The 18314-nt window shown below is 41.8% G+C and overlaps 1 protein-coding gene and 1 long non-coding RNA gene across 2 annotated transcripts in view; both read left to right on the top strand.

Moving 5' to 3' along the window:
* LOC309387792 overlaps nucleotides 1-18314 on the top strand; it is a 957351-nt gene that overhangs the window by 812252 nt on the left and 126785 nt on the right. The gene's annotated exons all lie outside the window — the stretch shown is intronic.
* The window catches only part of LOC309387790 (dermatan-sulfate epimerase-like), a 145006-nt gene continuing 126785 nt past the window's right edge, over nucleotides 94-18314 (top strand). The window contains exons 1-6 of the mRNA XM_081944609.1: nucleotides 94-2735; nucleotides 4993-5084; nucleotides 6700-6771; nucleotides 12486-12592; nucleotides 15071-15150; nucleotides 16863-16944. Of these exons, the coding sequence (XP_081800735.1) occupies nucleotides 2643-2735; nucleotides 4993-5084; nucleotides 6700-6771; nucleotides 12486-12592; nucleotides 15071-15150; nucleotides 16863-16944 (526 nt within the window). The 5' untranslated portion in view covers nucleotides 94-2642. The remainder of the gene's footprint in view (nucleotides 2736-4992; nucleotides 5085-6699; nucleotides 6772-12485; nucleotides 12593-15070; nucleotides 15151-16862; nucleotides 16945-18314) is intronic.

The raw sequence follows: 18314 nt of genomic DNA on the forward strand, positions 1-18314 counted from the left end.
AACGAGATTTCAGAGCTTGAGTTAGTCAACACAAATGAAGATATAATCAGTAAATCTTTTTTCTCTCTTTCTCTTTCTTTCTCTCTCTTTCTTTCTTTCCCTTTCTTTTCTTTTTGCTTCTTCGGTTGTCTGGGCATGTTTCAGCAATATCTCTTGTACTTCTTGGCTTTTCTAAAATCACTTTGAACTTCTGTCATTTCTTTTTCCATGTAGGGCCCTAATCTGTTGGATAACCCTAAACATTATGTTGCTATGTTAAGGAAAATATGTAACAATTTGAACTATCTATTAAGACTCTTTCTCTCTTTCTGAATTGATATGTAGGCTAAGCTCTTCCAGCCAGCTAGCCACTATTGTTCTCCAGATTTACTGGCAGTTTGGTTAGCTTTACTGATTCTTCTTCCATTGCTTGCCATGTTTCTATGGATATTTCATCAATTCCTTTAGTTTAATCCATAATGATCAGAATGCTGATCTAACATAATCTTCTTAACACTAAAGGTTCTTATAAATAGGGAATATCTTCTGAAGTATCATAAATTTTCTAGGGAGTTATGATACTGACATTTCTACTGGACAGACTTTTAGTACTCTTGCCATTTTCCTTCAACTATTTTGAGTCAGTCACTATCTGTCTATTGATGTTCGTTTAGCACAACAATTTAAGATTGGAACCTACTTCTTAGATTGGAAATCTTATGGAATTTTTTTTAGGTCTGCATCCATTTCTAACATCTTTATAGATATTAAAATCAATTCAGTTTTCTGTGGCCTCTGCCTATGATACCCATGTATATAGCCATTGTTTTGGTTGTCTGAAAATTGTGATGGCAGTGAAGTAATAACTGGATTGACCAGGAGCTGGTAAGCTTAGGTATCTCATCTCTATTTCCTAGATCACACAATCCAAGTACATTTTTCTGTTTCCTATTTCCAACTTTAGCATGTCAGTCTCCAAATGTACAAGAAGCCCATTGCATGTTGTGTCAATTTCATTGTACATGGTTGCCCTTGAAGACAGCTTGGAACAGAATGCAGCTGCTCATCTGCCTGACAACATTAGTTGGTTAACTCAAGATCTGTTCTATAGCAGCTGCACTGCTTACCAATAGATTCTGGCCCCATTCAAAGTCCTGGTGGCCAATGTTACCTTCAGGTTATCTTCTGCAGTAAAATTTGCATTCATTACATAGTATAGCAGAAAGTGTCTTGAGTGCTCAAATGATTAGACTGTGTGACTAGGACCCAAAGAATAATATTAATAGCAGATCCCTCTCTGAAACATAATTTTCTTGAAGTTGGTGTAGTCTCATCCTTCTGTCCTTCACAAATATGGCAGACAGTCCTTTTCCAGAGACAGAGACATTTAGACAGTAAGATCTTACTTGAGGTGTTTAATAGTTTACTGTTAATTGTTCTATTGCAGAATTATGAATGCACTTTATATATTATAAGTCATTTATTTATATCTGTGAATAAGTATTGTGTTACTCATTATGTGTGTAAATAATTTTAAAATCTTCTTGCAACACACACATCAACTAGCAGAAGAAAAAGTTTATTCTAAGCATAAAAGGTAAAAGGTAAAGGTTCCCCTCACACATATGTGCTAGTTGTTCCTGACTCTAGGGGGTGGTGCTCATCTCCGTTTCAAAGCCAAAGAGCCAGTGCTGTCAGAAGACATCGCTGTGGTCATTTGGTTGGCATGACTAAATGCCAAAGGAGCACGGAACACTGTTACCTTCCCACCAAAGGTGGTTCCTATTTTCCTACTTGCATTTTTACATGCTTCTGAACTGCTAGATTGGCAGAAGCTGTGACGAAGTAACGGGAGCTCACTCCGTTACACGGCACTAGGAATTCGAACCACCAAACTGCCGACCTTTCTGATCTACAAGCTCAGAGTCTTAGCCACCCTGTACCTTATTCTAAGCATAAATCTTCATTTTTATTACTGTTGGATGATAGTGCACTTCTGAATTTTGGTAGTGAATATGAACAAGACACCAGTGGTCCATTTGGATAAATCTGGCAGATAGGAACAAGTTAAGCTTCAGGGGTCTTGTTCCAATTTTAAACTATTCTGAAGGGGGAAGATATGACCTATGGCTTATCTAAAAGGTCTGTCATGAATAAAAGCTTTGAAATTCTGTATATATAGATGATGCCGGTCCAGTTAATATGCAAATCGCAGAGTAAAAGTGACAGACTCAAACTGCTTTTCAAACTTCAACCTTGCCTTAAAAGCAAATTTGTTTTATCCTCCCGTATGGGAGAGGAGGGCCACGCATCCCGCCCTATGCACCGTTTGCTCCAGCAATGAACGTTTAAATCCGACCCTGCTTCCAAATGAAACCTTGACCAGCATTATGCGCCAGCCTTTCGCTACTCTCTCTTCCCGGAGTTCGTGCTAGTTGGAAGTAATACGATCAGCTCAACTCTAGCTTTCAATGCCACTGCATTGAAAACTTCCAAGCTTTGGAGAAAAGGTGAGGCGAAGTAAGGCGAGAGGATCAGCCTCTGCAGGAAACGGCCGCTGCCGTCGCATCGCCAGTTTACACGCAGAGCCGAGCTGCAGTTTCTTTGCGGAACACGGGAGGGAAGACGCGCGCTTGCTAGTTCCCGCCGCTGCCGCTGCCGCCATGGCCCAGTTCTTCTCGCTGGCCGATTGCGAAGTGATCGGCTTCGATCTGGATCACACGCTGTGTCGCTACAACCTGGTGGAGAGCGCCCGGGTGAGTGGCGCAGTTGGAAAGCCGGCCGGCCTGCCGGCCGCATTTAGTTCCGGCTGGGCTGTTTCGAATGGCCGCCACGGCCCCTGCGCAATGCCACTGAGAAGCAACTCCGGGGAAAGCCCGTGCGACGATCGCTAGGTTGACAGAGCAAGCCTCGGACTGCCTGAGTGGCTACTCCGGGTTAGGAGGAGGAGGAGGATCTAGGTTCTAGCGAGCATGGCCCAGCTCAAGTTTGCACTGCGAGTGGCGCTCTGACGTCTTTTTGTGCGGCTGCAGTAAAACCCGCAGCGGAGGACGGGGACCGGCTAGCGTTATTTCAGGAAGCGGAAAGGGGCGCAAGAGTTTTGCACGGCTTGAAAGCGGCCTTTCCAGGAGACCAATAATTTGGGGATGGGACACCTCCGCCCCGGCTGTTTTCTGGTCAAAAAGCATATTATGCCCGGAATTAAGCTGTACCATATGAAAAAGCAACGAGCTTTAACTTCGGAATGCCTAAGATTGTGCTATTTATATTACAAGCTTCTATATGTTTGTATATTTGCACCAAATAGTAACTCCTGCCATACCCGGTGGGATTTTTGTTGTTGCGAATACGCGTAGACTTCTGATATTGGTCTCAAAATTTATCTTCTCTTCGAAGTTGCATGATCGTTTTTGGCGTTTACTCCCAAAACAGCATTGGCTGACAAACCTGTCTACCAATATTTCCAAACTGGTTTCAGAGTGTTACCTTGATTTTAAATTGTATATTCTATTATTTTTAACTTTTTATTTATCTTAGGGTAATAGATTTTGATTTTTTTTTAAATGCAGGATATTAAGTGCAATTAGATAAAAACACACTGCAAGGGTGGCGGTGTTTTATATGTACAGTTTTGGAAAATAATTTTTAATTCGGTAAAATGGAAAACTTGTCTGTCTCTTCCTTCCTCTTTTTCTTAAATTAGTGCATAAATGTCCAGACAAGCTGAACTATATCTTACTTCATGCAATGCACAAATGTCTCAGCAATAGAAGTTCAACCCCACTTCTGTTCTTAGATAAGGCTAAGGATGGGTAGCTTTTTCTACAAATTGCAGGAGCTGCAAGGGTTTGGGAGACCTAATGAAAGAGGACCATCACTCACCCATATGTAGGTCAAGCATGCCTGTATCAAGAAACTCACCACACCAAAATCTAATAAATAACTAGAATAAAATCTGCCCTTCAACTAAAATACTAATTTTTTTTCTAGCCATTCAGTTTTTATGACTTCCTAAGAAAGAAACTCTGGAAAAGATAATGCTGAGAGTTTCATTTTCAAAGACCTGTTAGAACTTCTGTAATCTAACCCCTACATGTTGTTTAGGTCAGGGGTCAGCAAACTTAAACACTCAAAAGAGACACAAGGTCCTAATCGGAAGCCTCCCATTCAATTCTGGAGCCAACCGGAAGTCTGGTTCCCCCACCATAGAGTCTTCTCCTAGCACAGCATCCTCTACCTGTCTTAATTGAAAGCCCTATCAATTGTGGAGCCAACCTGCAAAAGGGAGCCACAGCAGATGGATGAAAGAGCCACATGTGGCTCCAGAGCTGCAGATTGTTGACCCTTGCTTTAGAGTTACCTCCTAGCATAACGTCCTTTTTCCTCTGCTGACTGGAAGTCCAGTTCTTCTACCATAGAGTCTTCTAGCATGGCGTCCTCTACCTGTCCTAATCAAAAGCCCTATAAATTATGGAGCTGACTGGCAAAAGGGAGCCATAGCAGACGGATGAAAGAGCCACATGCGGTTCCAGAGCCTCAGATTGCTGACCCCTGGTTTAGGTGATAGCATAATTCTTAAATCAGTCATTGGATTTTATGCATTCATACCCAAGAGTAAGTACTACAAGTTGGGCTTGGTTTTACATAAAGTACACATTCCTGTGTTTGTCTATTAAAAGTACTGAAACAAATAACCGTACATAATGGAAATTATGTTTATGGTTATTTAATAAGCCCTAGCTCATGTATTTTAACCAATTTGCTATGTATATATAATACTCCAGTTTAAACTGTGAACTGATTTCAGCTGCCATTAAGATTAGAACACCCTGAGGGTATAATCCTGACATTTTTGAATATGTTGCTAAGAATCAGATCATTAAAACCTCATCTACATTGCTGATGTCTTTATATAAAGAACATTATTTCGGTTGCTCATGAGATCCTGAATGTGAGGCAATAGGGTCTCAATATAATTTTGCACAGCATTAAACTTTCTTTCTTAATTTGTAGCTTATATATGACAGCTTCGCTCAGTACATGGTGAAAGAAAAAGGATATGATAAGGAACTTCTGAATGTGATGCCTGAAAACTGGGATTTCTGGTCAGTGGTTTTTCTTAATTACCTTCAATTTCCTTTGTAGTTTCAGTTTCCTCTGGAAGAAGAGACTGCCTGATTTTAAAAGTTATTAACTGAGCAGTCTGTCAGAATCAAGTATACCCATTTAAGTTTGATATAATTTATTCTAAGTAAGAACATATAGGATTGCAGATGTAGGGTGCTGATATTGGGGGCTATATCCTGCTTCCCTTTATTCTACAGCCAATATTTATTTACCCTGACTTCCTGGGTGTATGAGTGTTTCTTTGATTTTGCTATACTAAAAATTCAGCATGTACAATGGATTTCTAATGAGCATGGCTTCCCATCTAATCCTTTGAGTAGCTGGGTTTTTTCCCCTTCATTCTCTGCCTACCTTACAATAAATACCATATTTTTGAGTATAAGACACACCTTTTTCCCTCAGAAAAATAGGGTGAAAATCTGGATGCGTCTTATACACGGAATACAGCATTTTTGGCCTATTGAAACCCCGCCCCCTTTACAAAAATGAATGTGCAGAAGGTTTGGGAGGCCTGCAGAGTGCAAAACTTTTTTTTTTTAATTTACCTCTTCAAAATCATGGTTTGTCTTATACTCCGGTCCATCTTATACTTCGAAAAATACAGTAATATGCCTTTCTCTGCAGCCTTTAAATGAGGCTGAATGAGAGCATCCTTCCTTTCCATTGCCTTGTTATAGGAATAGAGTGAATGGGAGGATGTTCCAGTCAAGCATCCTTTTCTTGTTTTCTTTTTCTTTCTGATGCTTTATTTTTAATCTTACTATCCACCTAGTTGGGTGTAGTGGTTAAAGTGTTGGACAAGCAACCAGAAGACCATGTGCTTTTAGTCCTCCTTTACCCTCAAACCCAACTGATGACTTTAGGTCAGCCACTCTCTCTCAGCTCAATCCAATTTTTTGTGGAGAAAATTGGAGGTGGGAGCATTAGAATCAAGGTGGCGCAGTGGTTAGAGTGCAGTACTGCAGGCTACCTCAGCTGACTGCCAGCTGCAGTTCGGCAGTTCAAATCTCACCGGCTCAAGGCTGACTCAGCCTTCCATCCTTCCAGGGTGAGTAAAATGAGGACGGAGATAGTTGGGGGCAATATGCTGACTCTGTAAACCGCTTAGAGAGGACTTTAAAAGCACTATGAAGCAGTGTATAAGTCTAAGTGCTATTACTATTATATACACCAGAATTTTGTACCAGCTTGTACAAATTCAGATGGATTGATGATGACAACAACAATCAAAGGCCATAGGTTTTCTTTGGATTGTCCATGTATTTTCCAAAATATCCAATTTCTTGATTGTATTGATTAGGAGGACTATGGATTAATATTCTTTTCCCACATTTCAAGTTATGCTAAGTTCCTAGGTATTCATCTAATACTTAGTACCCTGATTATCTCTATGGCCCTGGTGGCATTTAAGTCCACAGTCTGTAACATAGTTTGCATAGCATGCGCTGGCTGAGGAATTCTGGGAGTTGAAGTCTACGAGTCGTAAAGTTGCCAAGGTTGGAGACCCCTGATTTACAGAATCTCTATGTATTTTGAAGCTTGCTCATAATGTACCTATTTTCTTCTTCCATTGATGAACCTGAACTCAAACAGCTGCAAGGGCTTGGTGCTGGACCTGGAAGAAGGCAACTTTCTTAAACTTGCAGATAATGGAACCATTTTGAGGTAATAATTAAGTTCTTGATAAAAGTTTATTATATATAGTTAATAAACTTTCTCACAATGTTCTTTTTTCAAAGTACAAACATATCATTCCTCTCCTATGTATTGAGGCCACAGGGCCTCAATTGTAAGAATTCACTATATACCTGTAAGGATGTGTCAGTGAAGTTCAAAAGCTCATAATTGTACTTAATTATTTGGAATTCTGGACTTTCCATAAAATCACAATCTATTTATACATTGCTCTGGAAAAATATTCAAAGTTCATAGAAACTGTAAGAATAAAAATGCAGTTACAGCTGTATAAATGTTTAAATAGACAATCAAACAATATTCTCATTAATATTGTTATTATATCATTATTGACATCTAGCTATTCCTTTTACCAAGTTGTTTCTTTTTTAATATTAAAATAATTCCCCATCCTCTTATTTGGATTCCCCTTCTGCTACGTATGCTGTAAAGCACATCACTCCTCCTTTGTTCATATATTTCTGTTGTCGCTTCTTCCTATCCTTGCTTCTGCTGTTTTTACCATCCAGTGCATATGATAATCTTTACTTCCTGTACTTTTTAATTGCCAATGTCCCAACATTCATTGTATTCAAATTGTGTTTATCAACTGCCCTTCCCCTACTATTATGTCGTGCTGCCTTACTTGATTTTGGGTTACCAACTTTTCTTTTCTTTTCTTTTTTTAAAGAATTTTTATTAGTTTTTAAGCATTTATAATAATAATAAATTAATAAATTTGAATTTATTAGCCGCTCCCTTTCCAGAACAGGACTCGGGGCGGCGTACAATAGAACATATAAAACACAAAACATATGTACAGACACATAAACATACATATATACAAGGACATACATGCACGGAGGAGGTAACAAACTACATCACATTTAGACAGTTAAAAAATCACCGTTAAAATACCCCAGTTATAATAACACAATTTAAAATTTAAAATTTAAAAAAATTTAAAAGGACTGTCAGGAGGAATAAGAAAAAATTTACGGTTGAGCCAGGCCAGATAATTGAAAGAGGTGGGTCTTCAGCTGTACACGGAAGGAGCGGAGATCGGAAATGATCCTGATGTCACGGGGGAGGTCATTCCACAGGGCTGGGCCCATCACAGAGAAGGCTCTGCTCCTGGGTGTCGCCCCCCGTCACTGTTTAGCGGACGGCACCCGGAGAAGTCCCTCTCTGTGTGAGCGGATTGGTCGTAGGGATATATGGGGCAGGATGCGATCCCTGCATGTAACTAGGTCCTGTGCCATGAAGCGCTTTAAAGATCATAATCAAAACCTTGAAACGCACTCGGTAGACTACAGGAAGCCAGTGCAGCTCGCGCAGGAGAGGTGTTACAGGGGAGTATCTAGTCCTCCTCATAATCACCCGCGCGGCCGCGTTCTGGACCAACTGCAGTCTCCGAGTGCATCTCAAGGGAAGCCCCATGTAGAGAGCATTGCAGTAGTCCAGGCGAGATGTCACTAGCGCATGGGTGACTGTGCGTAGGGCATCCTGGTCCAATAAGGGGCGCAATTGGCGCATCAGGCGAACCTGATGGAACGCCCCCCTTGCCACGGCTGTTACATGGTCATCCATGGACAGCCGGGCATCCAGGAGGACGCCCAAATTGCGCACCTGTTCCATGGGGGCCAGTTGTACGCCCCCGATGGCCAGAGATGGAAGCAACTGGTTGAACCGGGAGGCCGGAAGCCACAGCCACTCCGTCTTGGAAGGGTTGAGTTTTAGTCGGTTGCCATCCATCCAGACCCGTACGGCCTCCAAACACCGGGACATCATTTCAACGGCCTCATTGGGGTGGTTCGGGGTGGAAATGTATAGCTGAGTATCATCAGCATACAGATGATATCCCACCCCAAAACCGCGGATGATCTCGCCCAGCGGTTTCATGTATGTGTTGAACAGGAGAGGCGAGAGCACCGACCCCTGTGGCACCCCACATGTGAGGGGGCTCCGGGTCGATCTCTGCTCCCCTGCCAACACACGTTGCGTCCGGCCAGAGAGATAGGAGCCAAACCACCGTAAAACGGTGCCCCTGACTCCCAGCCCCTCAAGCCGGTGCAACAGGATACCATGGTCGATGGTATCGAACGCCGCCGAGAGATCTAATAGGACCAGGATAGAGGAACAACCCCTATCTCTGGCCCTCCAGAGATCATCCACCAATGCGACCAAGGCCGTCTCCGTGCTGTGCCCGGGTCGGAAGCCGGACTGGCGCGGGTCTAGATAATCATTCTCCTCCAGGTGACGTGGGAACTGTTGTGCCACCACACTCTCTACAACCTTCGCTAAAAAAGGAAGGTTGGAGACTGGACGATGGGGAAAGGTAAAAAGGTACATAGAAAATTTTGGCAGCTCCCGTGCTAGTGGTAGAAATCCCTCCAAATCTCACAATTTTTACAATGTTAAAAACAACGTATAAAAGATAAGCATAAACAGAATCTTGTTCTATATTATATCAACCATGTGATCAATCATCTCTTTCTTTGTCACTTTCTAGTATATCAACAATTACAATAATATTTCAAATACATTTATTTTTGTGACCTGAGCCTTTTTGATATTGCTCCCTCCTCCCTGTCCCCAGATGGAGCCACACCTCCTTCATATCTTGTACATTACTACCTTTTTCACCACCTCCCCTATTTTCGTTCTCTAGGAGAGAAATATGTTTTTTAATGAAGGCTTCTGCCTCCTCCACTGTATTAATTCTAATTCTATTTCCCTCCCAAAAAATCAACATTCCCTCTGGCAATAACCATCTAAACCAAACTCCTTTATTGTATAATTTCTTTGATAAGGAAGAATACTTCCTCCTTTTTTCTCTTATTTTTTTCGGAATTTGCTTAAGAATGGTAATTTCTTTATCTTTATATTTTAATGGTCCCTCCCTTTGGGCCCCTAGTACCTCATCCCTCGTGGTCCTCCTAAGAAATTTAACATGTACCTCCCTTGGAACATTATGTGTTCTAATATATGCTGAATTAATCCTGGAAACCAGATCCATATCCCACTACAACTGTTCTTTGTTTCTCTTAATATATTCTGCTAAAATTGTACTCATAATATCCTTAAGATCTTCATTTTCTGTCTCTTGTAGGTTCTGGAATCTGAGAAAAAAGGACATTCTTTCAAGTTCTATTTTGGCCATAAAATTTTCCAATTCTAAATTTCCCTTCCGGACTGCCTTAACCTCCTCCCTCAAGCCAGCTGCCCCCTCCTCCAACACCCCAATTCTTTGTTTGTTTTCTGTTATATGATGTTGTACACCTCTGAGTTCATCTTTGAGATCTGTCACCTCTTTTTTCAGCTCATTTTGACCCCTCATAATTTCCTGAAACATTTTGGTAACAGATAATTCTTTTGAGCTCTCTCCAGTCCCTTCTTGTTGTAATAATGAAGTAATTTTCATCTGCTGCATGCTTGGACTGGAGGTGGCAGAAGCAGGAGCCGAGAATGACTTGCCCGTTGGTGGTTTTTTGGGCCCCATTTATTTGAGTTCAGAGATGATAAGTCTTTTACAAAGAAAATGGCATCAGTGGAGCGTGCAGCTGTGCCGATCCAAGGCGGCAGGCAAATCCAAAAGTGAAAAGTTAGTTCTCCTTCACAGTTCCAAGGCACGGAGGGTTGCCAACTTTTCTGATTGTTGTTCTCAAACAGACTTATATTGATTATGATGCAAATGCTAATTGGTATTCAATTTCCACCTCATATCAGTCATGCCACAATTCTAGTACTGTTTTTGTAATTCTGAGCAATCTAGAGACCACCAGGTTGGGGAAGCTGCCTTATGCCCTGTCTCCCACTTTACCGATCACAATAATGATTTACTTCTAATAGAGGCAGTCCTTGAGTTGTAATATTGTAATAACAGTTGCAATCAGGAGTGCTGACACTAAGTGACAAAGCAATTATCAAAATAATAGCAGGTACCATTGAAAGCAAAGAGTGATATGAGTTGTGAATGATGGCAAACTTCACTATTGAAGATCATCAATGTTTTTGAAGAGCAGCCATTCCTTGGGAAGGTTGTTTTGCCTACCGTGTTTCCCCGAAAATACACCATGTCCTGAAACTAAACCCTTGCGACATTTTTCGCGTGCGCAAAAATATAAGCCCACCCTCGAAAATAAACCCTCTGGACAATCCCCCCCCTCCGACCAGGCAGAGCACCGCTCGCCGACCTAGCGGTATCCCGAAGGCACCAAGCCACGGGAATGAGGTGGGGGCAAAGGCGCTTGCGTTGCTTGGTGCTTTCGGGGTACCGCTAGGTCAGTCAGCGGCGCTGTGCCCAGCTGAAGAAGGGGTTGCTGGGCAGCTGCTCTCTTGCGAGCGGGCTCCCGAAGAGCCGGGCACAGCCTCAGGGTCGAATGGCTGTGTTGCGCTGTCGCAGCAGCAACGCAGCAGCCATGAGGTGACCAAGCTTATGAGCAGCCGCCCGGCAACCCCCCTTTCCAGCCGGGTACAGCGCCGCTGACCGACCTAGCAGTACCCGGAAGGCACCAAGCAACGCGAGCGCCTGTTCGCCGCCCTCCGCCTCCCGTGGCTCGGTGCCTTCAGAATGCCCCTAGGTGAGTGAATGGGGCTCTGCATGGCTGGAGGGGAGTTCGCAGCGGCTTTTCCTCTCCCCGCTCGCACGAAGGGCATCTGCGCTGCTGGCGCCGTCCGCCGCTTGGGTTTTTTTTTCAAAGCACGGAGGATGGATGCCGCTCTGGAAGTACGCTCTATGGTTGTGGGCTGCAGATTGTACAACCATAGAGCGTACTTCCAGAGCGGCATCCATCCTCCGTGCTTTGAAAAAAAAACCCAAGCGGCGGACGGCGCCAGCAGCGCAGATGCCCTTCGCGCGAGCGGGGAGAGGAAAAGCCGCTGCGAACTCCCCTCCAGCCATGCAGAGCCCCATTCACTCACCTAGGGGCATTCCGAAGGCACCGAGCCACGGGAGGCAGAGGGCGGCGAACAGGCGCTCGCGTTGCTTGGTGCCTTCCGGGTACTGCTAGGTCGGTCAGCGGCGCTGTACCCGGCTGGAAAGGGGGGTTGCCGGGCGGCTGCTCATAAGCTTGGTCACCTCATGGCTGCTGCGTTGCTGCTGCGACAGCGCAACACAGCCATTCGACCCTGAGGCTGTGCCCGGCTCTTCGGGAACCCAGTCACAAGGGAGCAGCCGCCCGGCAACCCAAAAATAATAAGCCCTCCCCTTTAATAAGCCCAAGGCCATATTTCGTGGGTCAAAAAAATATAAGCCCCTGGCGTATTTTCGGGGAAACACGGTAATAAGTTAGAGCTTTCAAAATTCTTAAATAAATCCTTTAATTTTCTTTCCTTGCCTACTCAGTTCTGTCTTCCCATCAGTTTATCTCCAGCCCATGGTTCTTTTCCCTTCCTTACCCAGTTCAACTACCTCTTATTCACCCATATTGTGTTTCCCTCTTCTCTGCTAGTACTACTGGAAGGAGGGAGGGTGAATGTGTTTCTATGACAGAAGCTTTTTTTGTGTGTGAGAGAGGGGGGTGATAGTTGGTATATATAAATATGGGACAAATACTTTTACAAATTAGTTTCACTTACTTTATAGGCAGTTAATTTTAATCTGTAAATGATCCTTTTTTAGCATTTACAGTATAATGTTGGAAGAGAGAAATCAAATAACATAAAGTATAATAACATTCATATCTGATTCTTCCCTCAAACAGGGCAAGTCATGGCACAAAACGTATGACCTCTGGAGAGATCTTGGAAAAGTATGGCAGGAGGGAGTGGAAACACTTTAAGACAATGAGTGGAATGGTTTCTCGTTCAGGTATTACATGGACATGGCCTATATAATAGGTTAATGCTATAGTGTTGTATTTATGGCATTCCTGGTGCTCTCTATTAACTTGATGATTTTCTTACAGACATTTCATTACCAAACTAGGTAACATCATAGTGCTAGTGGAGAGTAAAGTTTGCTCTCATTTTATATTCTAGTGACTTGCCCTGTTCAGTATTGATAGGAGTGATCTTGGTGGTTCTTAATTGTTGTTTACTATTAGCTTATTTGATTATCATATTGTTTGTTTCTTGATTGTTGATTTAATGTTAATCTTGATATTATTTTTGCTCATTTTGATATTATTCTTTGCTCATCTGAATGTTCACTGCAGGTGAGGAGGTGTCTTCTTGCTCCCTTTTTGGTTTTTTGATTGCCTGTTTTTAGAATGGTGTGTAGATGTTGTTTATGTCTGTGTGCCTGTTGATGGCTAATTTGTCTTGAGCCTCAGGCTTCCAGTGTTTGGGGGCTTGACTTTGTCTAGAATGCTCATAGTGTCCCAATTAAAACTACAGTCTATCCATGTCTTGCGGAATTAAGGAGTTTTCAGCATGGTTTCTGATGCTAGTTAATGTTCATGGACATGCCGTGCCAGTTTTCTACTTATTTGCCCTACATAATGTCTTTTGCAAACCTTATACTGTATGTTATAGATGACTCCTGTTTTTTCTTCTGGGGATGGGGGTATTTTGGTTTACTTAGGATGTTTTGGAGGCTTTAGTTTGTTCATGTTGTACGATCAGGCAATGTAGTTGTAATAGTCTGTTGGTGGTATCTGACATTTTTGATGTATGGCAGCATTATTTTTTTCAACTTGTGTTGATAGTGCTATATTGGTCAGGCATTTTTGATGAAGTTGTGTGTCTATCCATTTTGTTGGAAGATGTTGTATAGATGACCTGTTTCCTTTTATTGATGTTCAGGGTTGCTGAAGTATGTTTGTGCTCATATAAATAGTGTTCTTACACAGCTTATCTTTTGGGAGGTTGGGTTGTTACTTTGATAGTGGAGCACCTGGTTGGTGTGGGTGGTTTTACAGTTGACTTGTGTTTCTAATTTGCTGTCACTGCCCCTACTAATGAGAATATCCAGGAAGGCTAACATATTGTTTTCTTTTTCCCTGGTGAATTTTATTCCTTTGAAGATGTTGTTGATGGTTTTGTGTATTTTCTCTAGTTGGAATTAGACATTAGACCAACAATCAAGAAGCAAACAAAACTCCAATCAAGGAGTCATCAAATAAGCTAACAGTAAACAACAGCCTAGTCAAGGAACCAGCAAGACAGTGGTGGGTTGCAGGTGGTATGCCCCAGTACGGGTGTACCGGTGCCTGCCCGGAGCACCGGGTACCATTCTGGTACAGTGCTCTGGAGGGCCCACCTGCCCGCCCAAGCTCCTTACCTGTATTTGAGCTCTTTGGCGCTTCCATGCAAGCGCATGAAGTGCACAGCACCTGCACGATGCTCTGCCGAGCAGCTGGAGCCTCACAGAGGCATCGCAAGAGGTAAGGACGCATGCACACACTGCACGTGTTCATGTGGTGGACACCAAGCCCCATTGCAACGGTACTAGTTGCAACGGGATCCGGAACCCACCACTGCACCAAAACCATTACTACTAACATTGACAGAGCAAACCTTTAGTATACAAAATAAGAACAAACCCCACTCTTTACTAGCACTGATGATGTTACCTAGTTTGGTAATGAAAGGTCTTCAAGAAAAGAACCAAAGTCATAGAGCATCAAGGACCCCCACAAATATAATAAGTTTTTTCCTATAATTAATGTGTCACAATAGTAAAACTGAGACGTTTTCTTTTTCTGAAGATTTGTTGAAAATTCACTATAAAAGACATGTCCAAAAGCTACATATAAGGCTAAAATTAGGTATATACATGTTATATATTATATATACAATATGTAAGTAAGTGTCTAAAAGCTTATTCCAAAAGCTGATGAGGACATCGGGCTGAAGCTTGCTCCGTACATACTGTAGTCTGAAATGATCTGATGAGTGGGAGAGCCTAAGATAGATAAAGTTGTGAGGGTTTTTTTTTCCTAAAAAAAAAAGGGGGGGGGGACACTACCCTTCAAAAAAGCTGCAGCTATTTTGGAAGTAGACATTGTGGGAGACTGACAAATCTTTACTAGGGGTTCATTCCAGAGATCTAGTCTCATCACTAAAAAACTGTGTTTCCAGACTTTTCCGTCACTTAACCTTCTGGAAATCGATAACGTATCCCAGAATTCATGTAAAGTTTTGATTTCCTGCAGTAATATTTGGAATTGTATTCTCATTGTATAATTCTCCAACATTTTGATGTCTCTTGAACATTTTCCTATTTGTGATACAAGGGGAAATTTTGCAGATACCAGTATTATTATAGTAAATAATAATTTTCCTCACAAAAATGTTGATTTGTCCACTAGGTATCTAATAGGCATTCAATTTCTTGTCTTTACAGCTAAATATTATGCCTATGACAATTACTTTGATCTTCCTGGGTCACTTCTTTGTGGACGGATTGTCGATGGTTTAGACAAAGTAAGTTCTAATCAGGTTTGGAACATCAGATTTGGCGTTCATGGGCGATACATTTAAATTAATGTTCCTCCTACTTCTGCTTCTGTTCTTCCTTCTCACATGTTACATGAAGCTTGAACATTCTTTCAGGAATCAAATTCTTTACCCTTGCTTTACAGCAGTGACTCACAGCAATAAGCTAGAACTGAATCACTTATCTACAGATCATTTCTTTTCTTAGGGAAGTAAATAGTGTCCCTGCTCTTCTCTGTTTACATTCCAGACAGCCCTACCTATAAATAGGGCACTGATTCTGCTTATTGACTTGTCCCTGAAACTCAGACATCATTTCTGTATTCATCCCTAATGAATCTTCTGTTATGAAGATTTATGGACTAAGCAGGCAAATTCTTTTTTTAGTGTGTTTATTACGGTACAGTATATGTTCTACTAACTTGTCATTTATTGCTTCAAAAAAATTTTTTTTGTATAAAACCTGAAAAGAGGAATAAAAATGTAGGTCCAATAAGGGGAAGCATGTCCTATGGCAAGCAGGCAAGAATGAAATGAATTTTTTTTTATCAAGTCTCTAAACTTATTAAAACCATTCCTTTGTTTATATCTGCTTCCATATTCTTTTGGGCCAATGTTGCTTCATTCCGAGACCCACATGAAAAGCAAGGCTTTTATGCTCATGTTAGGTATCATTAAGAAGAAAGTTTCCCAAAACAACCATATGTAAACAGATACAATTTGTTGTAATGATTAGTAGCCACCATTTATGTACTGTAGTTTTGCCTGTGAGGAATTGGTTTTACACAAGATATTCCCTTCCTGCAATGAATAGTGTTATTGCTTTTGTGTTTGTAAATATTAAAATGACTGCTTCATGCAGGGAATTGGTAGTTCAAGAGGAAGAGAAGAGTTTTTAAAAAATCAAATCAATAATACAATAATGAAACGGCATAATCACATCATTGCACCACATGAGTGAATCCAGTCCTGCATATTACCATATTTTTCGGACTATAAGATGCACTTTTTTGTCTTCCAAAAGGGGGTGAAAATGTCTGTGCGTCTTATAGACTGAATATTGCTGAAGCCCCACCCACCAAACCAGTCATTTTTGGCCTCTGCACGGCGCATTTTGGGGCCTTTTTCAGGCCTTTTTTCCAGACTTTTTTAGCACATCTTTTTTTGGAAAAAACAGGCCGAAAAAAGCATCGAAAATGTGCCCCAAAAAAACTCCCAAAATGAGCCAAAACGCCTCGAAAAAGGGCAAAAAAAAAAAAGCCTAAAAACGGGTAGAAAAAATGCTGGAAAATGGCCAAAAAAAAAGGGCTAAAAATGTGGCGCTCAGAGGCCAAAAACCTTTTTTCTGTTCTAAAAACAAATTTAGGTGCATCTTATAGTCAGGTGCGTGTTATAATCTGAAAAATGCAGTAATTAGCAAAGTTGTTTCTTAAATGTGTGTTGCTGGCATCAAAAGGAGGCATTCCCAAACATGTCATTGATAACTGCATGTTCAATTAATGGGGGAGGGGGGATGAAGAACAGAAACAGGATGTTGGAGTAAGAAAAAAAAAAGGATTGGTTAGAATCCTGAATGAGGGAATCCTATGTGGCTGAATTGTATTTTAGACTGCGCTTGTGGTTGTTAGCTTGTTTTCTCACTGCTTGCTAGAAAAACTGCTCACAATGAAAAAGGCAATGGGGTTTCTTTATGCTTGCAGCACAGCCCTAGGAGAAAATATGACTTCTGGAAGGATATGGTTGCTGCCATACAGTATAATTATAAAACGTCAGCTTTTAAAGGTGAGTGGTTTCCTTGCCTTTCAAGGACTGTTCTTTGTTGAAGGTGCTTTTCATGCATCTGTCAAAACGTAACTGGCCCTTCATAACGGCCGTGCATTTTCACAATTAAAGTATATTGATGTGGACCGAATTGGAATGATAGCAATCGAGCAGCAAACAATATCCCAGTCAAGGAGCTGCCAATTAAGCTAACAGTGAACAGCCCAACTAAAGACCCTCTTATGACCCCATCCCCATTGACATTGACAGGGCAAGCCACTTGGAGCTAATACAGGAGCAGTTTCTGGGAGAGGGTCCTTAGAGGGGAAGTCAAACATAAATAAATAAGAGGAGTTATTGATTCTGTGGTGCCTAGAAAATGAAACTACTCAAACATCCCCAAATCTGCAAAGAACTGGGTGTAATGGTTTTTGGGAATGGGAGACAGGAGGAAGAGCTGCAGCCTAGACCAGTGATGACAAACCTTTTAGACTCCAAGTGCCCAAACTGTGTGTGCGCGCATGCCCAACCTAAAAGGTGTGCATGCACAGACATGTACATGTGGAAGCAAGCATGCGCACATGTGCAGGCATGCGCAGCAGAGACCTGTAGACCAGCTGGCTGGCAGGAGGCAGGGCATCCCAACACCAGCAGCATGGTAAGAAGTAAGATCTTTTTTCTTTCGTGAGCTTCTGTTTCATCGTTTGCAGGGAAACAGAAGCTCACAAAAGAAGCACCACAGAGATCTGACCTAGGGCAACGGCACGCGTGCCAGGAGGGAGGACTCTGCGTGCCACCTCTGGCATGTGTGCCATTGGTTCGCCATCACGGGCCTAGACAATGGTCTGATAAGAGAACCTCGAATCCGAAAAAGAAAAGGCGATAAAAGCGTCTCAGAAGAGACCTTCCCTAGTCTTGGAGAAAGCAGACACGAACAAAGGGAAGGATACTTTCAGACATTCAAGATTCTGTTAATGTAAATCTTACAATAAAAATGGAGCTACTACTCATACTTCTGATATGGACTACTTTGCAAGGCTAACACTGGAAATTTGGTTTATGTGTTAGGTAGTGAGGGGATGAGCCGTATGAAAAATTTGCAGCATCTAATTGTTACACATTTTCCTACTTTTTCACCTGATGTTTGTAAATATCTATCTCCTGTCCTTCCTTGGTACAGTAGGAATCCAGCACAGGATTGAACGCTTCTATATCTAAATGTGTATTGTTCGACCTGTTAAAACTTGCATTCAGAAATTCCCAGGGTAACGTAAACACCACAACGCAGTAAAAACAATTGACAAAATCATTTCTATCAAAGAAATGATCTTTTGAAAGAAATTATTTAGATAGAAATTATATTTCGATAGAAATTATACAGATAGCAATTA

Source organism: Natrix helvetica, assembly GCF_964273705.1.
Source record: "Natrix helvetica genome assembly, chromosome: 2".
Classification (NCBI taxonomy): domain Eukaryota; kingdom Metazoa; phylum Chordata; class Lepidosauria; order Squamata; family Natricidae; genus Natrix; species Natrix helvetica.